This window comes from Oncorhynchus keta, chromosome 28 (genome assembly GCF_023373465.1).
Source record: "Oncorhynchus keta strain PuntledgeMale-10-30-2019 chromosome 28, Oket_V2, whole genome shotgun sequence".
NCBI lineage: Eukaryota > Metazoa > Chordata > Actinopteri > Salmoniformes > Salmonidae > Oncorhynchus > Oncorhynchus keta.
The window spans coordinates 7,185,265-7,203,723 of NC_068448.1; the positions used below are offsets into that span (position 1 = coordinate 7,185,265).

Here is an 18,459-nt window from a genome sequence, read left to right on the forward strand (position 1 = left end):
CAGAGTCCTATTCCCTATATAGTGCACTACTTTAGACCAGAGTCCTATTCCCTATTTAGACCAGAGTCCTATTCCCTATATAGTGCACTACTTTAGACCAGAGTAGTGCACTACATTTGACCAGGCCTGACACATTAGCCCCAAAAAATATATATAAGTATAGCTTTAATGTTATTTTTCTGCAAAAAGCAATGCATCGCCTAATTAAAAGACATTGTTCAGGATATGGAGTTGACAGAGGAAAAGGACAGTTGTAGCTCAGAGATCAGAGTCTTTAGTGGATTTATTAGTCTTTATTCTGATTTACATTTCAAAAACATCAGTTAAAAAAACCCAAAAGAAGTAGAAAAAGAAGGCAAAGTAGACAGCTATTGATAAAGGCACACCTTTACCTTCACACCTTCACCTTCCTCTTTACCTTCACCTTCCTCTTTACCTTCACACCTTTACCTTCACACCTTCACCTTCCTCTTTACCAATATACTATGTTGAGCGAGAGCCCTTTTCAGAACATGGACTCTTCGTACAGCCAAATTGGCCGCCATCTTTCAGTAGGTTGTGGGCTTTTGTAAACGTCATTGGTAGTAATGATATGGGGCCCATTTACAAAAACAGTATAGATGCAAAATTAATTTGATATACAAAAGTACATTGTTAAACAATGCTATAAACTCAACGATAACCCGGTATAAAAATAACAATATTAAATTGCACTGTCTGTTTCTCTAATACAAGAATAGGAAGATATGTTAGAACATAAAATTTGCCTTGGGGGAAGAAAAATAAAATTAAAAATAAATCCACATGTGCTTCCCAAATGGCACCCTATTCCCTATATAGCGCACAACTTTTGAACAGAGCCCCTATGTACAACTTGACCGCTAGAATGACCTTGGCGTTCACCCTTATGGATGGTCCAATGCTAGTGACTGAACACAGCAAGTCATCTCTTCCAACACAAACGACATGCTTAACGCTTTGATTATCCTCATCACCTAAAGTGCATGTTGAATGTGTGGCCTGTCAGGAGAGGCCGTACAACGTGCACATGTCTGCAGAATTTGCAACCCCCCCACTTGCATTAATGAGTGGACTGCAGTATGGAAGTTTGTTTCCAACCCCCAACTCAACATCTCTGCTTTCACACAGCACCAGGCATCTATAGCAGAGGATGTGGCCAGCGAAGTAAAGCTCGACTCAGTAGTGTGAAAAGTGTCTCAGAAAGCCAGTCAGGGTGCGAGCGTGCTCCGTCTAGCCATTCAGATCCAGGGTCAGCAGCCGTCCGGCCAGCCACGAGAGCTGGTATTCAGGGTGTCCTCTGGTTGTGAGGGGGTCTCCACATCCAGGCCCAAACCACTGTGGTTGGGTGTGTTGGAGGGTATGAGGGAGGCCCCAGACCTGCCCCTGCAGGAGCAGCAGCAGAGCATGGTGGAGAGACGGGAGCGGATTGGCTGGGTGAACAGGACAAACATGATACAGTTTGCAGCTCCCTGGAAGGTGTTCCCAATGCCCTAGAGAAACAGATGACACCATTAACGGATGGATATATGACTAAAGGATGAATGTAAAAGATGGAATGAAGGAAAGAGGGGTTGGTGGATGGATATATGACTAAAGGATTAATGTAAAAGATGGAATGAAGGAAAGAGGGGTTGGTGGATGGATAGACAGGTACTGATATTTGTTGCTAAAGGTTCCTATACGGCATACAAGGGTTTCCATTAGGAAAATGTGGTGCTGAACATTTCACCTGCAGCGTTCTAAATGTACCAGACATTCTACAGGGTACATAACCTGATTAGTGTTCACCCACTGTGCTCTGAATGACAGACACGTCATTAAAATTAACAGAACATGCAAGTCGAGAACGCAACTAATTCCGATGTGCACTTTGAACATGTTAAAATAACTGTCCGCGTTTACCTTTCCTTCGCCAAAAAGATGAATAATAAAACAGCAAATGTCACTATCCTTATGTCAATCTACTATAATAGAAAAGTTTAGGCTACCTATTCTATTGATCAGCTTTGTCGAGAAACAAATAGCCTAGTGGGAAGATAGATCCCAAAGTCATACAACCAGTAGGCCAATTAAACATTTAAAAAACGTTAAAAAAAAGAGTCTGATGGAACAGATAACATTTATCTTAAAATGTTGATAAACTATTATTTATTCACATTATAAAGAGAAGCAATACGCAGAAGGCGGTAGGCAATGCGCGAATGTTCGTTCCATAACGCAATTCGCGGGAAAAGCACCGTTGTCAAAAGGGCACACTGCAAATGCGAGCGGTTTCATGTGACAAAGATGAAAATATCCGTTAAAAATGTAGATGAGATCTACTAAGCTACTTTAAAGCAAGGTAATTACGTGCCGCTTAATATGTATTAAAATAGTTGAGGTTTCAAACGATTGAATATATGTTTATGACTAAATTCATACGGCCTCCAACCAAAGTGGTGTGTGTCGCGCTGATGAAGCCTGCCTTCCGTTGTCGTTTGTTTGATGCCGCGTTTAAAACATCTGGGTCCTCGGAAATCTCAGACTTCAGTGCGTTCAAGACAACTTTGAACTGGAGGAGCTCCGACTGGGAAAAGTCGTTTTCAATGGTCATGCAATTCCGAATTACAACTCGAGAAGTCAAGCCTCTTTCTAGGAGCTCCAACTTTCCGACCTGAAGATCACCGATGTCATGATTGGACCTCGTATTTTTCTGAGTTCGCAGTTGTCTTGAAAGCACCATACGATGCTGTAGCAGCACCCCTTGGGTGGAAAATATATTAGACAGCGCAAAGACCATGTGATGAATAAGATCCATAACAAATATACTACACAAAACGTCAAGTTAATTCCACTATATTTTGCTAATGAACCTACAGACCGATAAACATGACCAATCTTATGCATTTCCTTCAATGAAGAGGCTATAAAACATTATTTCACAATGGGATTGTTTCTTCTTCTAGACAACCGGGCCGCTGGCAATTTTATTTATTGGCTTTTCTAAAATCGGAACAAAAGTCGGCTCTTACCGGCTAAAGGAAACCCTACTGCAGCAGGTTATGAGAATCATTGGTGAGGATAGAACATGGAGTCCTGGAGATGTGCCAACACAAACTCACATGTAGCGTGACGAGAACAGGGTTCTGCCTGGCGGGCGAGTCAGCCAGCATCAGCAGGAAACGCACGGTACTCCAGATACGCAGGGCGATGAAGATGATGGGGATAAGGGTCAACTTCCTGTCGGCCATATTGGAAAGGGACTGGGACAGAGGACTGCAGGCCAGGATGGGCCGGTACTCAGACAGAGCCGCATGCTGGACGAAATAGAGAGAAAACAGGAATATTTATCAAGTGGATAAATGTGCTTGAGACCTGCCATGGAAAATGTCTGTGATAGTCTACACTGGAATTAGTAAAGCCACCTCGAGAACTCTGCGAAATCAATGTAAAACCGCAGTGATATCATCATGAATTTAGCTAAACATTTTAATTTTTTGGTAATTTTTTTTATATATATTTTTTAAATGACATGCATTCCTCCCCAAATTTCACCCCGGTTACCACTTCAATAGTACTGGGATATAGATTGTAACAGATCCTCACCGCTCTGTGGATGTGCTTCTTGATGAGGACATAGAGGACGGGGAGGGTGAGATAGGCCAGGAACTCCCATATCTTCCCAGTGAGCAGCATCCACAGGACATGGTCTGGAGCCTGGATCCTCACCCAGCACCAGCCCACAGACACCTCCGATGCATCGAAGCCAATACGGCCCAGAGCCAGAGCTGCTACTGTGATACCTAGAGGGATGCCCCAGCTGGGGGAGGAAGAGGTGGAGGAGGAGACAGGGGAAGAGGAGGAAGAGGTGGAGGAGGAGACAGGGGAAGAGGAGGAGACAGGGGAAGAGGAGGAAGAGAAGGTGGTGGTGGATGAGCAGGAATAATTAATTAATTAACATTTAATTGTGAACCTCCTGACTAGCTTGCCAGCCACACACTTCCTCTACAGTCTGGTGATCATTATGTACAACTATGTCATGCTACTAAGAAATACTGTTAATAGGCCTCCCTATATAGCCTACATGTTGAAAGTGCAACCCCAAAATCTGCAACTCACTTCCTGCAAAGTCACACAGTCATATATAGTGTAACATTTCAGTAGCCTGTATGTAAACTGAATCGACTTTATTTCACTATCGTTTAACTATACGAAACAGAACCACTCAGTGTGTAACATTTCAACATGCTCCCCCTTTAATTTTGAGCCTTAAAACCCAAGATGAGATGTTGGCCGTGTTCGAGAGCATCATACCCATGATGCATTGGGGGTAAATGGTAACTGACTGATCTAAAAAAATAATAAGCCAGCGGTTATATGTGATGCAAGGTGATTTGTAGATCAGTCAGTCGGTAGCCGCCTGCAATGCTCAACAAGCCCATTGCCTGCAGTGTTCAGGTAATCTTCCACTCACTGAGGGAGAGCGTGACGCCCTGCGCGTTCAGGTAATCTTCCACTCACCGAGGGAGAGCGTGACGCCCTGCGCGTTCAGGTAATCTTCCACTCACTGAGGGAGAGCGTGACGCCCTGAGCGTTCAGGTAATCTTCCACTCACTGAGGGAGAGCGTGACGCCCTGCGCGTTCAGGTAATCTTCCACTCACTGAGGGAGAGCGTGACGCCCTGCGCATTCAGGTAATCTTCCACTCACCGAGGGAGAGCGTGACGCCCTGAGCGTTCAGGTAATCTTCCACTCACTGAGGGAGAGCGTGACGCCCTGCGCGTTCAGGTAATCTTCCACTCACTGAGGGAGAGCGTGACGCCCTGCGCGTTCAGGTAATCTTCCACTCACCGAGGGAGAGCGTGACGCCCTGCGCGTTCAGGTAATCTTCCACTGACGCCCCCTGAGGTAATCTTCCACTCACTGAGGGAGAGCGTGACGCCCTGAGCGTTCAGGTAATCTTCCACTCACTGAGGGAGAGCGTGACGCCCTGCGCATTCAGGTAATCTTCCACTCACTGAGGGAGAGCGTGATGCCCTGCCCTCAGGTAATCTTCCACTCACTGAGGGAGAGCGTGACGCCCTGCGCGTTCAGGTAATCTTCCACTCACTGAGGGAGAGCGTGACGCCCTGCGCGTTCAGGTAATCTTCCACTCACTGAGGGAGAGCGTGAAGCCCTGCGCGTTCAGGTAATCTTCCACTCACTGAGGGAGAGCGTGACGCCCTGCGCGTTCAGGTAATCTTCCACTCACTGAGGGAGAGCGTGACACCCTGCGCGCTCAGATAATCTCCCACTCACTGAGGGCCAACATCTTCAATTCACGACTCATAATATAATTGAATGATATTTCTGGACTCATTCCATTCAGGTACCCTATTCCATCTATAGGACACTACTGTTGACCAGGGCATTATATACATTGCACTCGGAAAGTAGTCAGACCCCTTGACTTTTTCCACATTGTTACATAAGAGCCTTATCCTAAAACAGATGACAATCGCCCCCCCCACTCCACACAATCTACACACAATACCCCATAAATGACAAAGCAAAAACAAGTTTAGAAATTTTAGCAAATTATTAAATACAAAAATAACTGAAATATATTTTTTTCACCCAGTGATCCCACTCTGAAATATATTATGTTAAACAATATATTGTAAAATTGACCAAATCAAAAATAGTTCAATATTCACGTATACTTTTTCAATATTTATAAATTAAAATGTAGAAAAACAATGTTTTCAAATTCAAAATACTACTCATATATTAGAGAGGAAGCAGTAAACCTTCATTATGACGCATTTTTAAGACAGTAGTTTTGGAATTGTTAGTTAGATTACTTGTTGGTTATCACTGCATAGTCGGAACTAGAAGCACAAGCATTTCGCTACACTCGCATTAACATCTGCTAACCATGTGTATGTGACAAATAAAATTTGATTTGATTTTTGCTTCGTAGCACAAATACAGATGAAACAGAGTCTTACAGGAGGTATGGGTAAGGCCATTTCATAAATACAGAGTCTGACAGGAGGCATGGGTAAGGCCATTCATAAATACAGATGAAACAGAGTCTTACAGGAGGTATGGGTAAGACCATTTCATAAATACAGGTCTTAAGACCATTTCATAAATACAGAGTCTAACAGGAGGCATGGGTAAGGCCATTTCATAAATACAGATGAAACAGAGTCTTACAGGAGGCATGGGTACAGGAGGCATGGGTAAGGCCATTTTAAATACAGAGTCCATTTCATAAATACAGAGTCTTACAGGAGGCATGGGTGCCATATCATAAATACAGAGGTCTTACAGGAGGCATGGGTAAGGCCATTTCATAAAAAGTCTTACAGGAGGCAAAGCCATTTCATAAATACAGAGTCTTACAGGAGGCATGGGTAAGGCCATTTCATAAATAAAGTCTTACAGATGAAACAGAGTCTTACAGGGAGGCATGGGTAAGGCCATTTCATAAATACAAAGTCTTACAGGAGGCATGGGTAAGGCCATTTCATAAATACAGAGTCTACAGACAGGAGGCATGGGTAAGGCCATTTCATAAATACAGAGTCTTGCCATTTCTAAATACAGAGTCTTACAGGCATGGGTAAGGCCATTTCATAAATACAGAGTCTTACAGGAGGCATGGGTAAGGCCATTTCATAAATACAGAATACAGATGCCATTCATAAATACAGATGAAACAGAGTCTTACAGGAGGCATGGGTAAGGCCATTTCATAAATACAGAGTCTTACAGGAGGCATGGGTAAGGCCATTTCATAAATACAGAGTCTTACAAGAGGCATGGGTAAGGCCATTTCATAAATACAGATGAAACAGAGTCTGACAGGAGGCATGGGTAAGGCCATTTCATAAATACAGAGTCTTACAGGAGGCATGGGTAAGGCCATTTCATAAATACAGATAAATACAGAGTCTAACAGGAGGCATGGGTAAGGCCATTTCATAAATACAGAGTCTTACAGGAGGCATGGGTAAGGCCATTTCATAAATACAGAGTCTAACAGGAGGCATGGGTAAGGCCATTTCATAAATACAGAGTCTAACAGGAGGCATGGGTAAGGCCATTCATAAATACAGATTCTTACAGGAGGCATGGGTAAGGCCATTTCATAAATACAGAGTCTTACAGGAGGCATGGGTAAGGCCATTCATAAATACAGTGCATTCGGCAAGTATATCTTCGAGACTTCTTGGGTATGAGGCTACAAGTTTGGCACACCAGTATTCAGGGAGTTTCTCCCATTCTTCTCTGCAGATCCTCTCAAGCTCTGTCAGGTTAGAGGGGACCTGCACAGCAATTTTCAGGTCTCCAGAGATGTTCGATCGGGTTCAAGTCTGGGCCCCTCATGGACATTCATAGACTTGTCCCGAAGCCACTCCTGCGTTATCTTGGCTGTGAGCTTTGGGTCGTTGTCCTGTTGGAAGGTGAACCTTCGCCCCCAGTCAGAGGTCCTGAGCGCTCTGGAGCAGGTTTTCATCAAGGATCTCTGTGTATTTTGCTCCGTTCATCTTTCCCTCGATCCTGACTAGTCTCCCAGTGCCTGTCACTGAAAAACATCCCCACAGCATGATGCTGCCTCCACCATGCTTCACCATAGGGATGGTGCCAGGATTCCTCCAGATGTGACACTTGGCATTCAGGCCAAAGTATGCAATCTTGGTTTCATCCGACCAGAGAATATTGTTTCTCACGGTCTGAGAGTCCTTTAGGTGCCATTTGGCAAACTCCAAGCGGGCCATCATGTGCCTTTTGCTGAGGAGTGGCTTCCGCCTGGCCACCCTACCATAAAGGCCTGATAGGTGGAGTGCTGCAGAGATGGTTGTCCTACTGGAAGGTTTTATCTCCAGAGGAACATTGGGTTCTTGGTCACCTCTGTGACCAAGACCCTTCTCCCCAGATTGCTCAGTTTGGCCGGGCGGCAAGCTCTAGGAAGAGTCTGTGGTTCCAAACTTCCATTTAAGAATGATGGAGGCCACTGTGTTCTTGGGGACCTTCAATGCTGCAGACATTTTTTGGTACCCTTCCCCAGACCTGTGCCTCGACACAATCCTGCCTCGGAGCTCTACGGACAATTCCATCGACCTCATGGCTTGGTGGCTTGGTGCTCTGACATTCACTGTCAACTTTGGGACATTTACATTTACATTTAAGTGATTTAGCAGACGCTCTTAGGACCTTAAATATAGACAGGTGTGTTGCCTTTCCAAATCATATCCAATCAATAGACTTTACCACAGGTGGTCTCCAATTGTTTGTTATTTAAACCTTTAAACCTTTAACTAGGCAAGTCAGTTAAGAACAAATTCTTATTTACAATGACGGCCTACCAAAAGGCCTCCTGCAGGGACGGGGGCCTGGGATTTAAAACAAATACATATTATAGCAAAACACACATCACAACGAGAGAAACCACAACATAGAGACCTGAGACAACAATATAGAAAAGGCAGTAACATATGACAACACAGCATGGTAGCGACACAAAACAGGGTACAAACACTGGCCACCCCACATAGCCCGGTTCCTCTCTAGGTTTCTTCCGAGGTTTTGGCCTTTCTAGGGAGTTTTTCCTAGCCACCGTGCTTTTACACCTGCATTGTTTGCTGTTTGGGGTTTTCGGCTGGGTTTCTGTACAGCACTTTGAGATATCAGCTGATGTACGAAGGGCTATATAAATACATTTGATTTGATTTGATTATTGGGCACAGACAACAGCACAAAGGGCAAGAAGGTAGAGACAACACCAATCAAGTTGTAGAAACATCTCAAGGATGATCAATGGAAACAGGATGCACCCGAGATCTATTTCGAGTCTCATAGCAAAGGGTCTGAAAACTTATGTAAATTAGGATGTTTTTTTTACAACAACTGTTTTTGCTTCATCATTATGGGGTATTGTGTGTAAATGGAGGAGGGGAAAAACAACAAGCGAATCCATTTTAGAATAAGGCTGTAATGTAACAAAATGTGAAAAAAGGGCAGGGGTCCGATATCTCTCCGAATGCACTGTAGGGCATGGAGGGCCCTTTGGGACACAAGGTACAGAAACCTCAATCAACTGCTCCCTTTTGAGCTGGTTTATAGAAAAAGTGTACTGGGATCAAAACTTGGTTCAAATACTATTCAACATCTTACGAATCATTTCAGCGTTTTCTCTGGTCTGTCTGGAGTGCAGGATGGGGGTTGCACTTTTGCAACCATTTCTATTGCTTCCATTGGAGCAGGCAAGCTCAATCAAGGCCAGATAAAGTATTACAAATGATTTCAAATAGGAACTAAAGTATGATTTGGCACCTATAATCACATAAACAGTTGAAGTCGGAAGTTTACATAGACCTAGGTAGGAGTCAGTAAAACTTGTTTTTCAACCCCTCCACACATTTCTTGATATCAAACTATAGTTTTGGCAAGTCGGTTAGGACATCTACTTTGTGCATCATCAAATCTTTTTTTTTTTTAAATCATCAAAAAATTCTTAACAGTGGTGATCCTAACTGACCTGAGACAATGCATTTTTACTCTGATTAAATGTCAGGAATTGTGAAAAACTGAGTTTAAATGTATTTGGCTATGGTGTATGTAAACTTCCGACTTCAACTGTATGTTTGTTATTATTCATGTACTATGAATGGCCTTGTTGAGTGAAATGGTTCTGTTGTGTAAGGTTCAATAGAAAAGGGATCACTGGAGAATTCATTATAGAACACAACACACATTGTAACAAGGCATGTCCACTGCCTGGGCTCTGAGGCGGAGAAAGGGTTTTGATGTTATATACAAAAGAATATATAAACTGGGTGGGTCAAGTCCTGACAGCCATGGTATATCAGACCGTATATAACAGGTATGACAAAATATATATTTTTACTGCTCTAATTATATTGGTAACCAGTTTATAATAGGGGTTTGTGTTTTTTGGCCAATATACCACGGCTAAGGGCTGTGTCCAGGTATTCCGCATTGCGTCGTGCTGAAGAACAGCCCTTAGCCGTGGTATATTGTCCATATACCACACCTCCTCGGGCCTTATTGCTTAAATAGCAACTCAGTGAAAAAATTGTCCAAAAGGCAGACTATCCTTTCTGTATTGTTTATCAATAAGAAACCTACCATGTTTCTGTGGTGTCCATTCAACTCTATTTCAGTGGACTGGATGTAAGGTGTACTGTAAAACATGCTCTAATGTGTCATTCGGTATTAATTGACCATTAATTGAGTATTAATTGGGTGTTAATTTAGCCAAATTGAGTAAACAGGACACAATAGGTGTGCATGTGCTTCAGGTGTAGCCCTGAAGACGCTCAGAGTCTAATTTTCATAAGGTTTGAAGCAGTATCAATAGTTTACACTACAGTACAATGTATAATACGTCTACCATATGTACAATACCAGGTGACAGAATTTATATGCCGCGTACACATGCTCGTCCGAACTAAACTCGGAAATGTCTGACTTGCTGACTCCTTGAACGCAGCACGTGCATAACTACAACCAGTTAGAAGGTTGGAAATGTCAGTTTCATAGTTGCGACTCGTATGTGAACGCGGAATTAATACCAAGTTACATGGTGAAACAGCGTAACGTCAGAAGTGCTTTAGTTCCCAGGTATTGAAAAGGTAATATATTCCTCATGAATATTCATAAACGCGTCATACTAGAGTAGAGAAACAACATAGCTGGATCAGGTGACTCTTGGCCTTGATATTTCACAGACCATATCCCAAACTCAAATCTAATCAATCAAAAAACATTTCACAGTTTATACAACTGTTATTATTTTGATTATATGAAAATGAATCAAGCGCAAGTACCCACCTGATAACGTGAAAACATAACACGAAGCTGTCAGCTTGTCTTTGATTCGACTTGACGATTAAAATGTACAGATATATAGCGATAGCGACAGTCCAGAAAAACGAACTGGTGTTGGCGAAAGTAGATATCGCTCCTTGAACGACGCAATCCACAGAGTTTGATTCAAAGACACTCCAAACTCCGTATGCGTACGAGCCCGCAGACAACAAGTCAGCCACGGACAAGTAGACCAGAAGTGTTCTCGGCGTTGTCCTCAAATCTGGCCAAATGATGTACGTAAAGATAATAAGTAAAGAGCCCAAAAAAGACAGGGCACACGAAATCAAAATAACTATCTGTTCTGAAATGTACACAACAGTCTGATTATCAACAGCCATGATATCCAAAACTTCTGCGCGCTAGGTCAATCTACACTCACTAACAAGGCACGAATAGTTTTCCAGCATTCCAATATACACTTATTCCATCAACGAATAGGCCTAGTTGCTTGGGTGAACAAGTCACCGCGTCAAAGGATCCTGAAAACTGTAGTTGTAAAGTTAATGTGTGTGTCATGAACAACATTAGTGTGAGCACACTCATAGAATCGGCGGGTTGCCTTCAAAATAAAAGTCTCCCATCGAAACATGCAAACGGATCCAAATGTGGACTCGTGACACAATTGAACTAGATCGGCTATTCCCAAACTGGGATAAGTGTACGCGCAATGCCGTCGGGGGTAAGCCAAATAAAAATGTGATTCACATTTTCAAACAGTTCATTTAGATTTTCCAACGGGGCTATACATTTGGGTGATGAAAAGGCCAACAAAAACTATACAGACAACGCCTTCATCAAACAACGCTGTTTCACGACGCGTCAGTGACATGGCTGGAGATGTTTTGAAACAGTTACTGCTTTGCATACAAGCCAGTGAATTATATGCGTTACAGTTGGATGAGTCAACAGACTTGGCAGGCCTGGCACAGCTCCCGGTATATGTCCGTTACGTTTATGGGGGGTCAATTAAGAAAGACATCCTCTTCTGCAAACCACTGGAAACCAGGACAACAGGAGAGGATATTTTTAAAGTACTGGACAGCTTTGTGACATCAAATGGACTTTGGTGGTCAAGGTGTGTTGGTATCTGTACCGATGGAGCAAAAACAATGACAAGGAGACATAGTGGAGTGGTAACGTGCAAGCAGTTGCTCCCGATGCCCCTTAGCTACACTGCAGCATCCACCAAGAAGCTCTTACTGCCAAGGAAGTGCCTTACAGATTGAAAGACGTTTTGGACACAACAGTGAAAATGGTTAACTTTGTTAAAGCAAGGCCCCTGAACTCTCTTGTATTTTCTGCATTACGCAATGATATGGGCAGCGACCATGTGACGCTTTTACAACATACAGAAGTGCGCTGGTTATAAAGGGGCAAAGTATTGACACGTTTTTTTTTTTTTTAATTGAGAGACGAGCTTAACGTTTTCATTACTGACCATCATTTTCACTTGCATGATGATGAGTCCCCCACACGACTGGCCTGTCTGGGTGATGTTTTTTCTCTCCGCAACTATATTCAATGTGCAGGACAAAATTGAGGCTATGATTAAGAAGTTGGAGCTCTTCTCTGTCTGCATAAACAAGGACAACACACAGGTATTTCCATCATTGTATGATTTTTTTCTGTGCAAATGAACTCAAGCTTACAGACAATGTCAAATGTGATATAGCGAAGCACCTGAGTGAGATGGGTGCGCAATTACACAGGTACTTTCCCGAAACAGACGACACAAACAACTGGATTCGTTATCCCTTTCATGCCCTGCCTCCAGTCCACTTACCCATATCTGAACAAGAGAGCCTCATCGAAATTGCAACAAGCGGTTCTGTGAAAATGTAATTTAATGAGAAGCCACAGTCAGATTTCTGGATATGGCTGTGCTCAGAGTACCCCTCCTTGAAAAATCGCGCTGTTAAGACACTGATGCCCTTTCCAACCACGTACCTATGCTGATTCTCGGCACTCACTAGCATGAAAACTAAATACAGGCACAGACTGTGTGTGGAAAATGATTTAAGACTGAGACTCTCTCCCATATAACCCGACATTGCAGAGTGATGTGCATCCTTTCAAGCAATCCCTTCTCATTCTCATTAACCTGTGGTGAGTTATTCACAATGATGATCAAATAAGATGTTAATGACTATGCATAGATATGCATAGATAATAACAGAGAGTAGCAGCAGCTGATTAGCTGCTCATTCGTCTTATGGCTTGGGGGGTAGAAGCTATTTAGGAGGCTTATTGTACCTTGCCTTGGAGTAGCAGAGGAAACAGTCTATGACTAGGGTGTCTGGAGTCTTTGGCAATTTTTAGGGCCTTTCTCTGACACCGACTGGTATGGAGGTCCTGGATGGCAGGAAGCTTGGCCTCAGTGATGTACTGGGCCGCTCTCACTACCCTCTGTAGTGCCATGCGGTCAGAGCCCTAGCAGTTGCCATACCAGGCGGCGATGCAACCCGCCAGAATGCTCTCGATGGTGCAGCTGTAAAACCTTTTGAGGATCTGTTGACCCATGCCAAATCTTTAGTCTCCTGAGGGGGAATAGGTTTGTCGTGCCCTCTTCATTACTGTCTTGGTGTGCTTGGATCATGTTGGTGATGTGGACGCCAAGGAACTTGAAACCCTCTTTTTCCTGTAGTCCCCAATCATCTCCTTTGTCTTGATCACGTTGAGGGAGAGGTTGTTGTCCTTGCACCACACGGTCAGGTCTCTGACCTCCTCCCTATAGGCTGTCTCATCGTTGTCGGTGATCAGGCCTACCACTGTTGTGACATCAGCAAACTTAATGATATAGTGTTGGAGTTGTGCCTGGCCGTGCAGTCATGAGTGAACAGGGAGTACAGGAGGGGGCTGAGCACGCACCCCTGAGGGGCCCCCGTGTTCAGGATCAGCGTGGCAGATGTGTTGTTATCTACCCTTACCACCTGGGGGCAGCCCGTCAGGAAGTCCAGGATCCAGTTTGCAGAGGGAGGTGTTTAGTCCCAGGGTCCTTAGCTTAGTGATGAGCTTTGAGGACACCATGGTGTTGAACGCTGAGCTGTAGTCAATGAATAGCATTCTCACATAGGTGTTCCTTTTGACCAGATGTGAAAGGGCAGTGTGGAGTGCAATAGAGATTGCATCATCTGTGGATTTGTTGGTGCGTTATGCAAATTTGAGTGGGTTTAGGGTTTCTGGGATAATGGTGTTGATGTGAGCCATGACCAGTTTTTCAAATGTTGCCTGTAATCCATGGCTTCTGGTTGGGGTATGTACGTACAGTCACTGTGGGGACGACGTCATCAATGCACTTATTGATAAAGCCAGTGACTGGTGTGGTGTACTCCTCAATGCCATCGGAAGAATCCCGGAACATGTTCCAGTCTGTGCTGCAAAACAGTCCTGTAGTTTAGCATCTGTTTCATCTGACCACTTTTCTTATAGACTGTGTCACTGGTGATTCCTGCTTTAATTTTTGCTTGTAAGCAGGAATCAGGAGGATAGAATTATGGTCAGATTTGCCAAATGGAGGGCGAGGGAGAGCTTTGTACGTGTCTCTGAGTGTGGAGTAAAAGGTGGTCTAGAGTTTTCCCCACCTCTGGTTGCACATTTAACATGCTGATAGAAATGAGGCAAAACTGATGTAAGTTTCCCTGCATTAAAGTCCCCGGCCACTAGGAGCGCCACCTCTGGATGAGCATTTTCCTGTTTGCTTATGGCGGTATACAGCTCATTGAGTGCAGTCTTAGTGCCAGCATCGGTCTGTGGTGGTATGTAGACAGCTACGAAAAATACAGATGAAAACTTTCTAGGTAGATAGTGTAGTCTACAGCTTATCATGAGATACTCCACCTCAGGCGAGCAAAACGTTGAGACTTCTTTAGATATCATGCACCAGCTCTTGTTCACATATTTGTGTAGGCCCCCACCCCGTGTCTCATCAGAGGCTGCTGGTCTGTCCTAAATAAAGAGAAACATTATACATGATTATTTGTGTCCTAATCCTATAAGAGCTCTTTGTCACTTCCCAAGAGCCTGGTTGTGACAAAAACTCACACTCATTCTTATATTTGGCAGGCTTACAATGATGTCAAAAACAACATTTGAGAGTGCGCAGACCCTGGTGCTAGAGGAGATACGCAGCTGGAGGTTGAATGTTTGAAGGTTACTGGACTATAAAAAGTTTGGGAACCATTGAAATTTAAAAAAAAGTTGGAATGTTGTCACATGTTTCAATCGGGGGACTTTTATTTTGAAAGCGAACCTCGAATTGCACAATTGTTGCTCATGCTAATGTTGGTTACACACTGGTAGGAAACCCACACAAAAGTTTCTCTGCTGGACATATTATCCCCTCATTGACTCTCCTTAAAACATTCACCCAGACACCATTCAGTTGGGTAAACTGCACTAAAGACTTTTAAAAAGAAGCAGTAAGGACTATATTTGGCCCTACTGTTGCCCTTTAGTTTGAGAGTGCAATGGTGTAAAATAATGAAGTAAAAATACTGTATAGAACTTCTTAAATAGTTTTTGGGGGTATATGTACTTTACTATTTTTTTTTAAAAACCATTTTTACCTTTACTTCACTACATTCTGAAAGAAAATCATGTACTTTTTACTCCATACATTTTCCCTGACACCCAAAAGTACATTTTGAATGCTTAGCAATACTGGAAAATGGTTCAATTCACATACTTCTCAAGAGAACATCCCTGGTCATCTCTACTGCCTCTGATCTGGAGGACTCACTAAACAGAGAACATCCCTGGTCATCCCTACTGCCTCTGATCTGGAGGACTCACTAAACAGAGAACATCCCTGGTCATCTCTACTGCCTCTGATCTGGAGGACTCACTAAACAGAGAACATCCCTGGTCGTCCCTACTGCCTCTGATCTGGCAGACTCACTAAACAGAGAACATCCCTGGTCGTCCCTACTGCCTCTGATCTGGAGGACTCACTAAACAGAGAACATCTCTGGGCTTCTCTACTATCTCTGATCTGGAGGACTCACTAAACAGAGAACATCTCTGGACATCTCTACTGCCTCCGATCTGGAGGACTCACTAAACAGAGAACATCCCTGGTCGTCCCTACTGCCTCTGATCTGGAGGACTCACTAAACAGAGAACATCCCTGGCCATCCCTACTGCCTCTGATCTGGAGGACTCACTAAACAGAGAACATCCCTGGTCATCCCTACTGCCTCTGATCTGGAGGACTCACTAAACAGAGAACATCCCTGGTCATCCCTACTGCCTCTGATCTGGAGGACTCACTAAACAGAGAACATCCCTGGCCATCCCTACTGCCTCTGATCTGGAGGACTCACTAAACAGAGAACATCCCTGGTCATCCCTACTGCCTCTGATCTGGAGGACTCACTAAACAGAGAACATCCCTGGTCATCCCTCCTGATCTGGTGGATTCACTAAACAGAGAACATCCCTGGTCATCCCTACTGCCTCTGATCTGGAGGACTCACTAAACAGAGAACATCCCTGGTCATCCCTATGCCTCTGATCTGGAGGACTCACTAAACAGAGAACATCCCTGGTCATCCCTACTGCCTCTGATCTGGTGGACTCACTAAACAGAGAACATCCCTGGTCGTCCCTACTGCCTCTGATCTGGTGGACTCACTAAACAGAGAACATCCCTGGTTGTCCCTACTGCCTCTGATCTGGTGGACTCACTAAACAGAGAACATCCCTGGTCGTCCCTACTGCCTCTGATCTGGTGGACCCACTAAACAGAGAACATCCCTGGTCATCCCTACTGCCTCTGATCTGGAGGACCCACTAAACAGAGAACATCCCTGGTCATCCCTACTGCCTCTGATCTGGAGGACTCACTAAACAGAGAACATCCCTGGTCATCCCTACTGCCTCTGATCTGGAAGACTCACTAAAAAGAGAACATCCCTGGTCATCCGTACTGCCTCTGATCTGGAGGACTCACTAAACAGAGAACATCCCTGGTCATCCCTACTGCCTCTGATCTGGAGGACTCACTAAACAGAGAACATCCCTGGTCATCCCTACTGCCTCTGATCTGGTGGACTCACTAAACAGAGAACATCCCTGGTCATCCCTACTGCCTCTGATCTGGAGGACCCACTAAACAGAGAACATCCCTGGTCATCCCTACTGCCTCTGATCTGGAGGACTCACTAAACAGAGAACATCCCTGGTCATCCCTACTGCCTCTGATCTGGAGGACTCACTAAACAGAGAACATCCCTGGTCGTCCCTACTGCCTCTGATCTGGAGGACTCACTAAACAGAGAACATCCCTGGTCGTCCCTACTGCCTCTGATCTGGAGGACTCACTAAACAGAGAACATCCCTGGTCATCCCTACTGCCTCTGGTCTGGTGGACTCACTAAACATATCTGCTTAGTTTGTCAAATGTCGGCGTGTTGGAGTGTGCCCCTGGCTATCCGTAAATTAAATAAACAAGAAAATTGTACCTATTTTTACCAAAAAGCTGTTCTTCCCGTGTTTCAAATGTTTTACTTCTATATCTATAGCTACAGTATTATCTTCATTGTTCTATACTTTTCAATATATTGATTTGAATTACACTACTGGTCCATAGTTTTTACAACACCTACTCATTCAAGGGTTTTTCTTTATTTAAAATAAATAAATTATACATTGTAGAATAACAGTGAAGACATCAAAAACTATGAAAAACACATATGGAATCATTTAGTAACCAAAAAAGTATTTGAGATTCTTCAAAGTAGCCACCCTTTGCCTTGATGACAGCTTTTGACACTCTTGGCATTTTCTCTACCAACTTCATGGGGTAGTCACCTAGAATCCATTTCAATTAACAGGTGTACCTTCTTAAAAGTTAATTTGTGGAATTTCTTTCCTTCTTAACGCGTTTGAGACAATCAAGTGTGTTGGAGGAGGGGGTATACAGAAGATAGCCCTATTTGATAAAATATGTGCATATTATGGCAAGAACAGCTCAAATAAGCAAAGAGAAACGACAGTCCATCATTATTTTCAGACAGTCAATTCGGAAAATGTGATGAACTTTGAAAGTTTCTTCAGGTGCAGTCGCAAAAACCATCAAGCACAATGATGAAACTGGCTCTCATGAGGACCGCCACAGGAAAGGAAGTTCCAGTGCTACCTCTGCTGCAGAGGATAAGTTCATTAGAGTTACCAGCCTCAGAAATTGCAGCCCAAATAAATGCTTCACAGAATTCAAGTAACAGACTCATCTCAACATCAACTGTTCAGAGGAGACTTTGTGAATCAGGCCTTCATGGTTGAATTGCTACTAATTGACACCAATAATAAGAAGAGACATGAAACACGAGCATTAGACATTCGAAATTTGTCCTTTGGTCTGGAGTCCAAATGTGAGATTTTTGGTTACAACCTCCGTGTCTTTGTGAGATGCAGAGTAGGTGCATCTCATGTGTATTTCCCACCGTGAAGCATGGAGGAGGAGGTGTGATGGTGCTTTGCTGGTGACACTGTCTGTGACGTATTTAGAATTCAAGGCACACTTAACCAGCATGGCTACCACAGCATTCTGCAGCAATACACCATCCCATCTGGTTTG

The 18,459-nt window shown here is 43.7% G+C and overlaps 1 protein-coding gene and 2 long non-coding RNA genes across 6 annotated transcripts; 2 read left to right on the top strand and 1 right to left on the bottom strand.

Moving 5' to 3' along the window:
* Nucleotides 1-269: 269 nt before the first annotated feature.
* Nucleotides 270-11,401, bottom strand: gpr157 (G protein-coupled receptor 157). 4 transcript variants are annotated; one of them, XR_008084878.1, is made up of 5 exons: nt 10,845-11,401; nt 3,607-3,820; nt 3,123-3,317; nt 459-1,511; nt 270-418 (listed from the first exon to the last, which is right to left on the bottom strand). XR_008084878.1 is itself a non-coding variant. In XM_052484638.1 (4 exons), the coding sequence occupies exons 1-4, from the start codon at nt 11,219-11,221 to the stop codon at nt 1,272-1,274; spliced, it is 1,026 nt and encodes a 341-aa protein (XP_052340598.1). In that variant the 5' UTR covers nt 11,222-11,401; the 3' UTR covers nt 270-1,271. The 4 variants fall into 4 exon arrangements, 1 of the variants encoding a protein (XP_052340598.1); XR_008084876.1 differs by having other exon boundaries at nt 270-392; nt 437-1,511; XR_008084877.1 differs by having other exon boundaries at nt 270-406; nt 437-1,511.
* LOC127913144 (uncharacterized) lies at nt 3,919-5,261 on the top strand. Its single transcript, XR_008084879.1, has 5 exons — nt 3,919-4,505; nt 4,600-4,646; nt 4,741-4,834; nt 5,047-5,140; nt 5,188-5,261. It is a non-coding gene; the product is annotated as an uncharacterized LOC127913144 (long non-coding RNA).
* Nucleotides 5,765-9,473, top strand: LOC127913145 (uncharacterized). The gene is made up of 2 exons (XR_008084880.1): nt 5,765-6,086; nt 6,807-9,473. It is a non-coding gene; the product is annotated as an uncharacterized LOC127913145 (long non-coding RNA).
* Nucleotides 11,402-18,459: the final 7,058 nt, after the last annotated feature.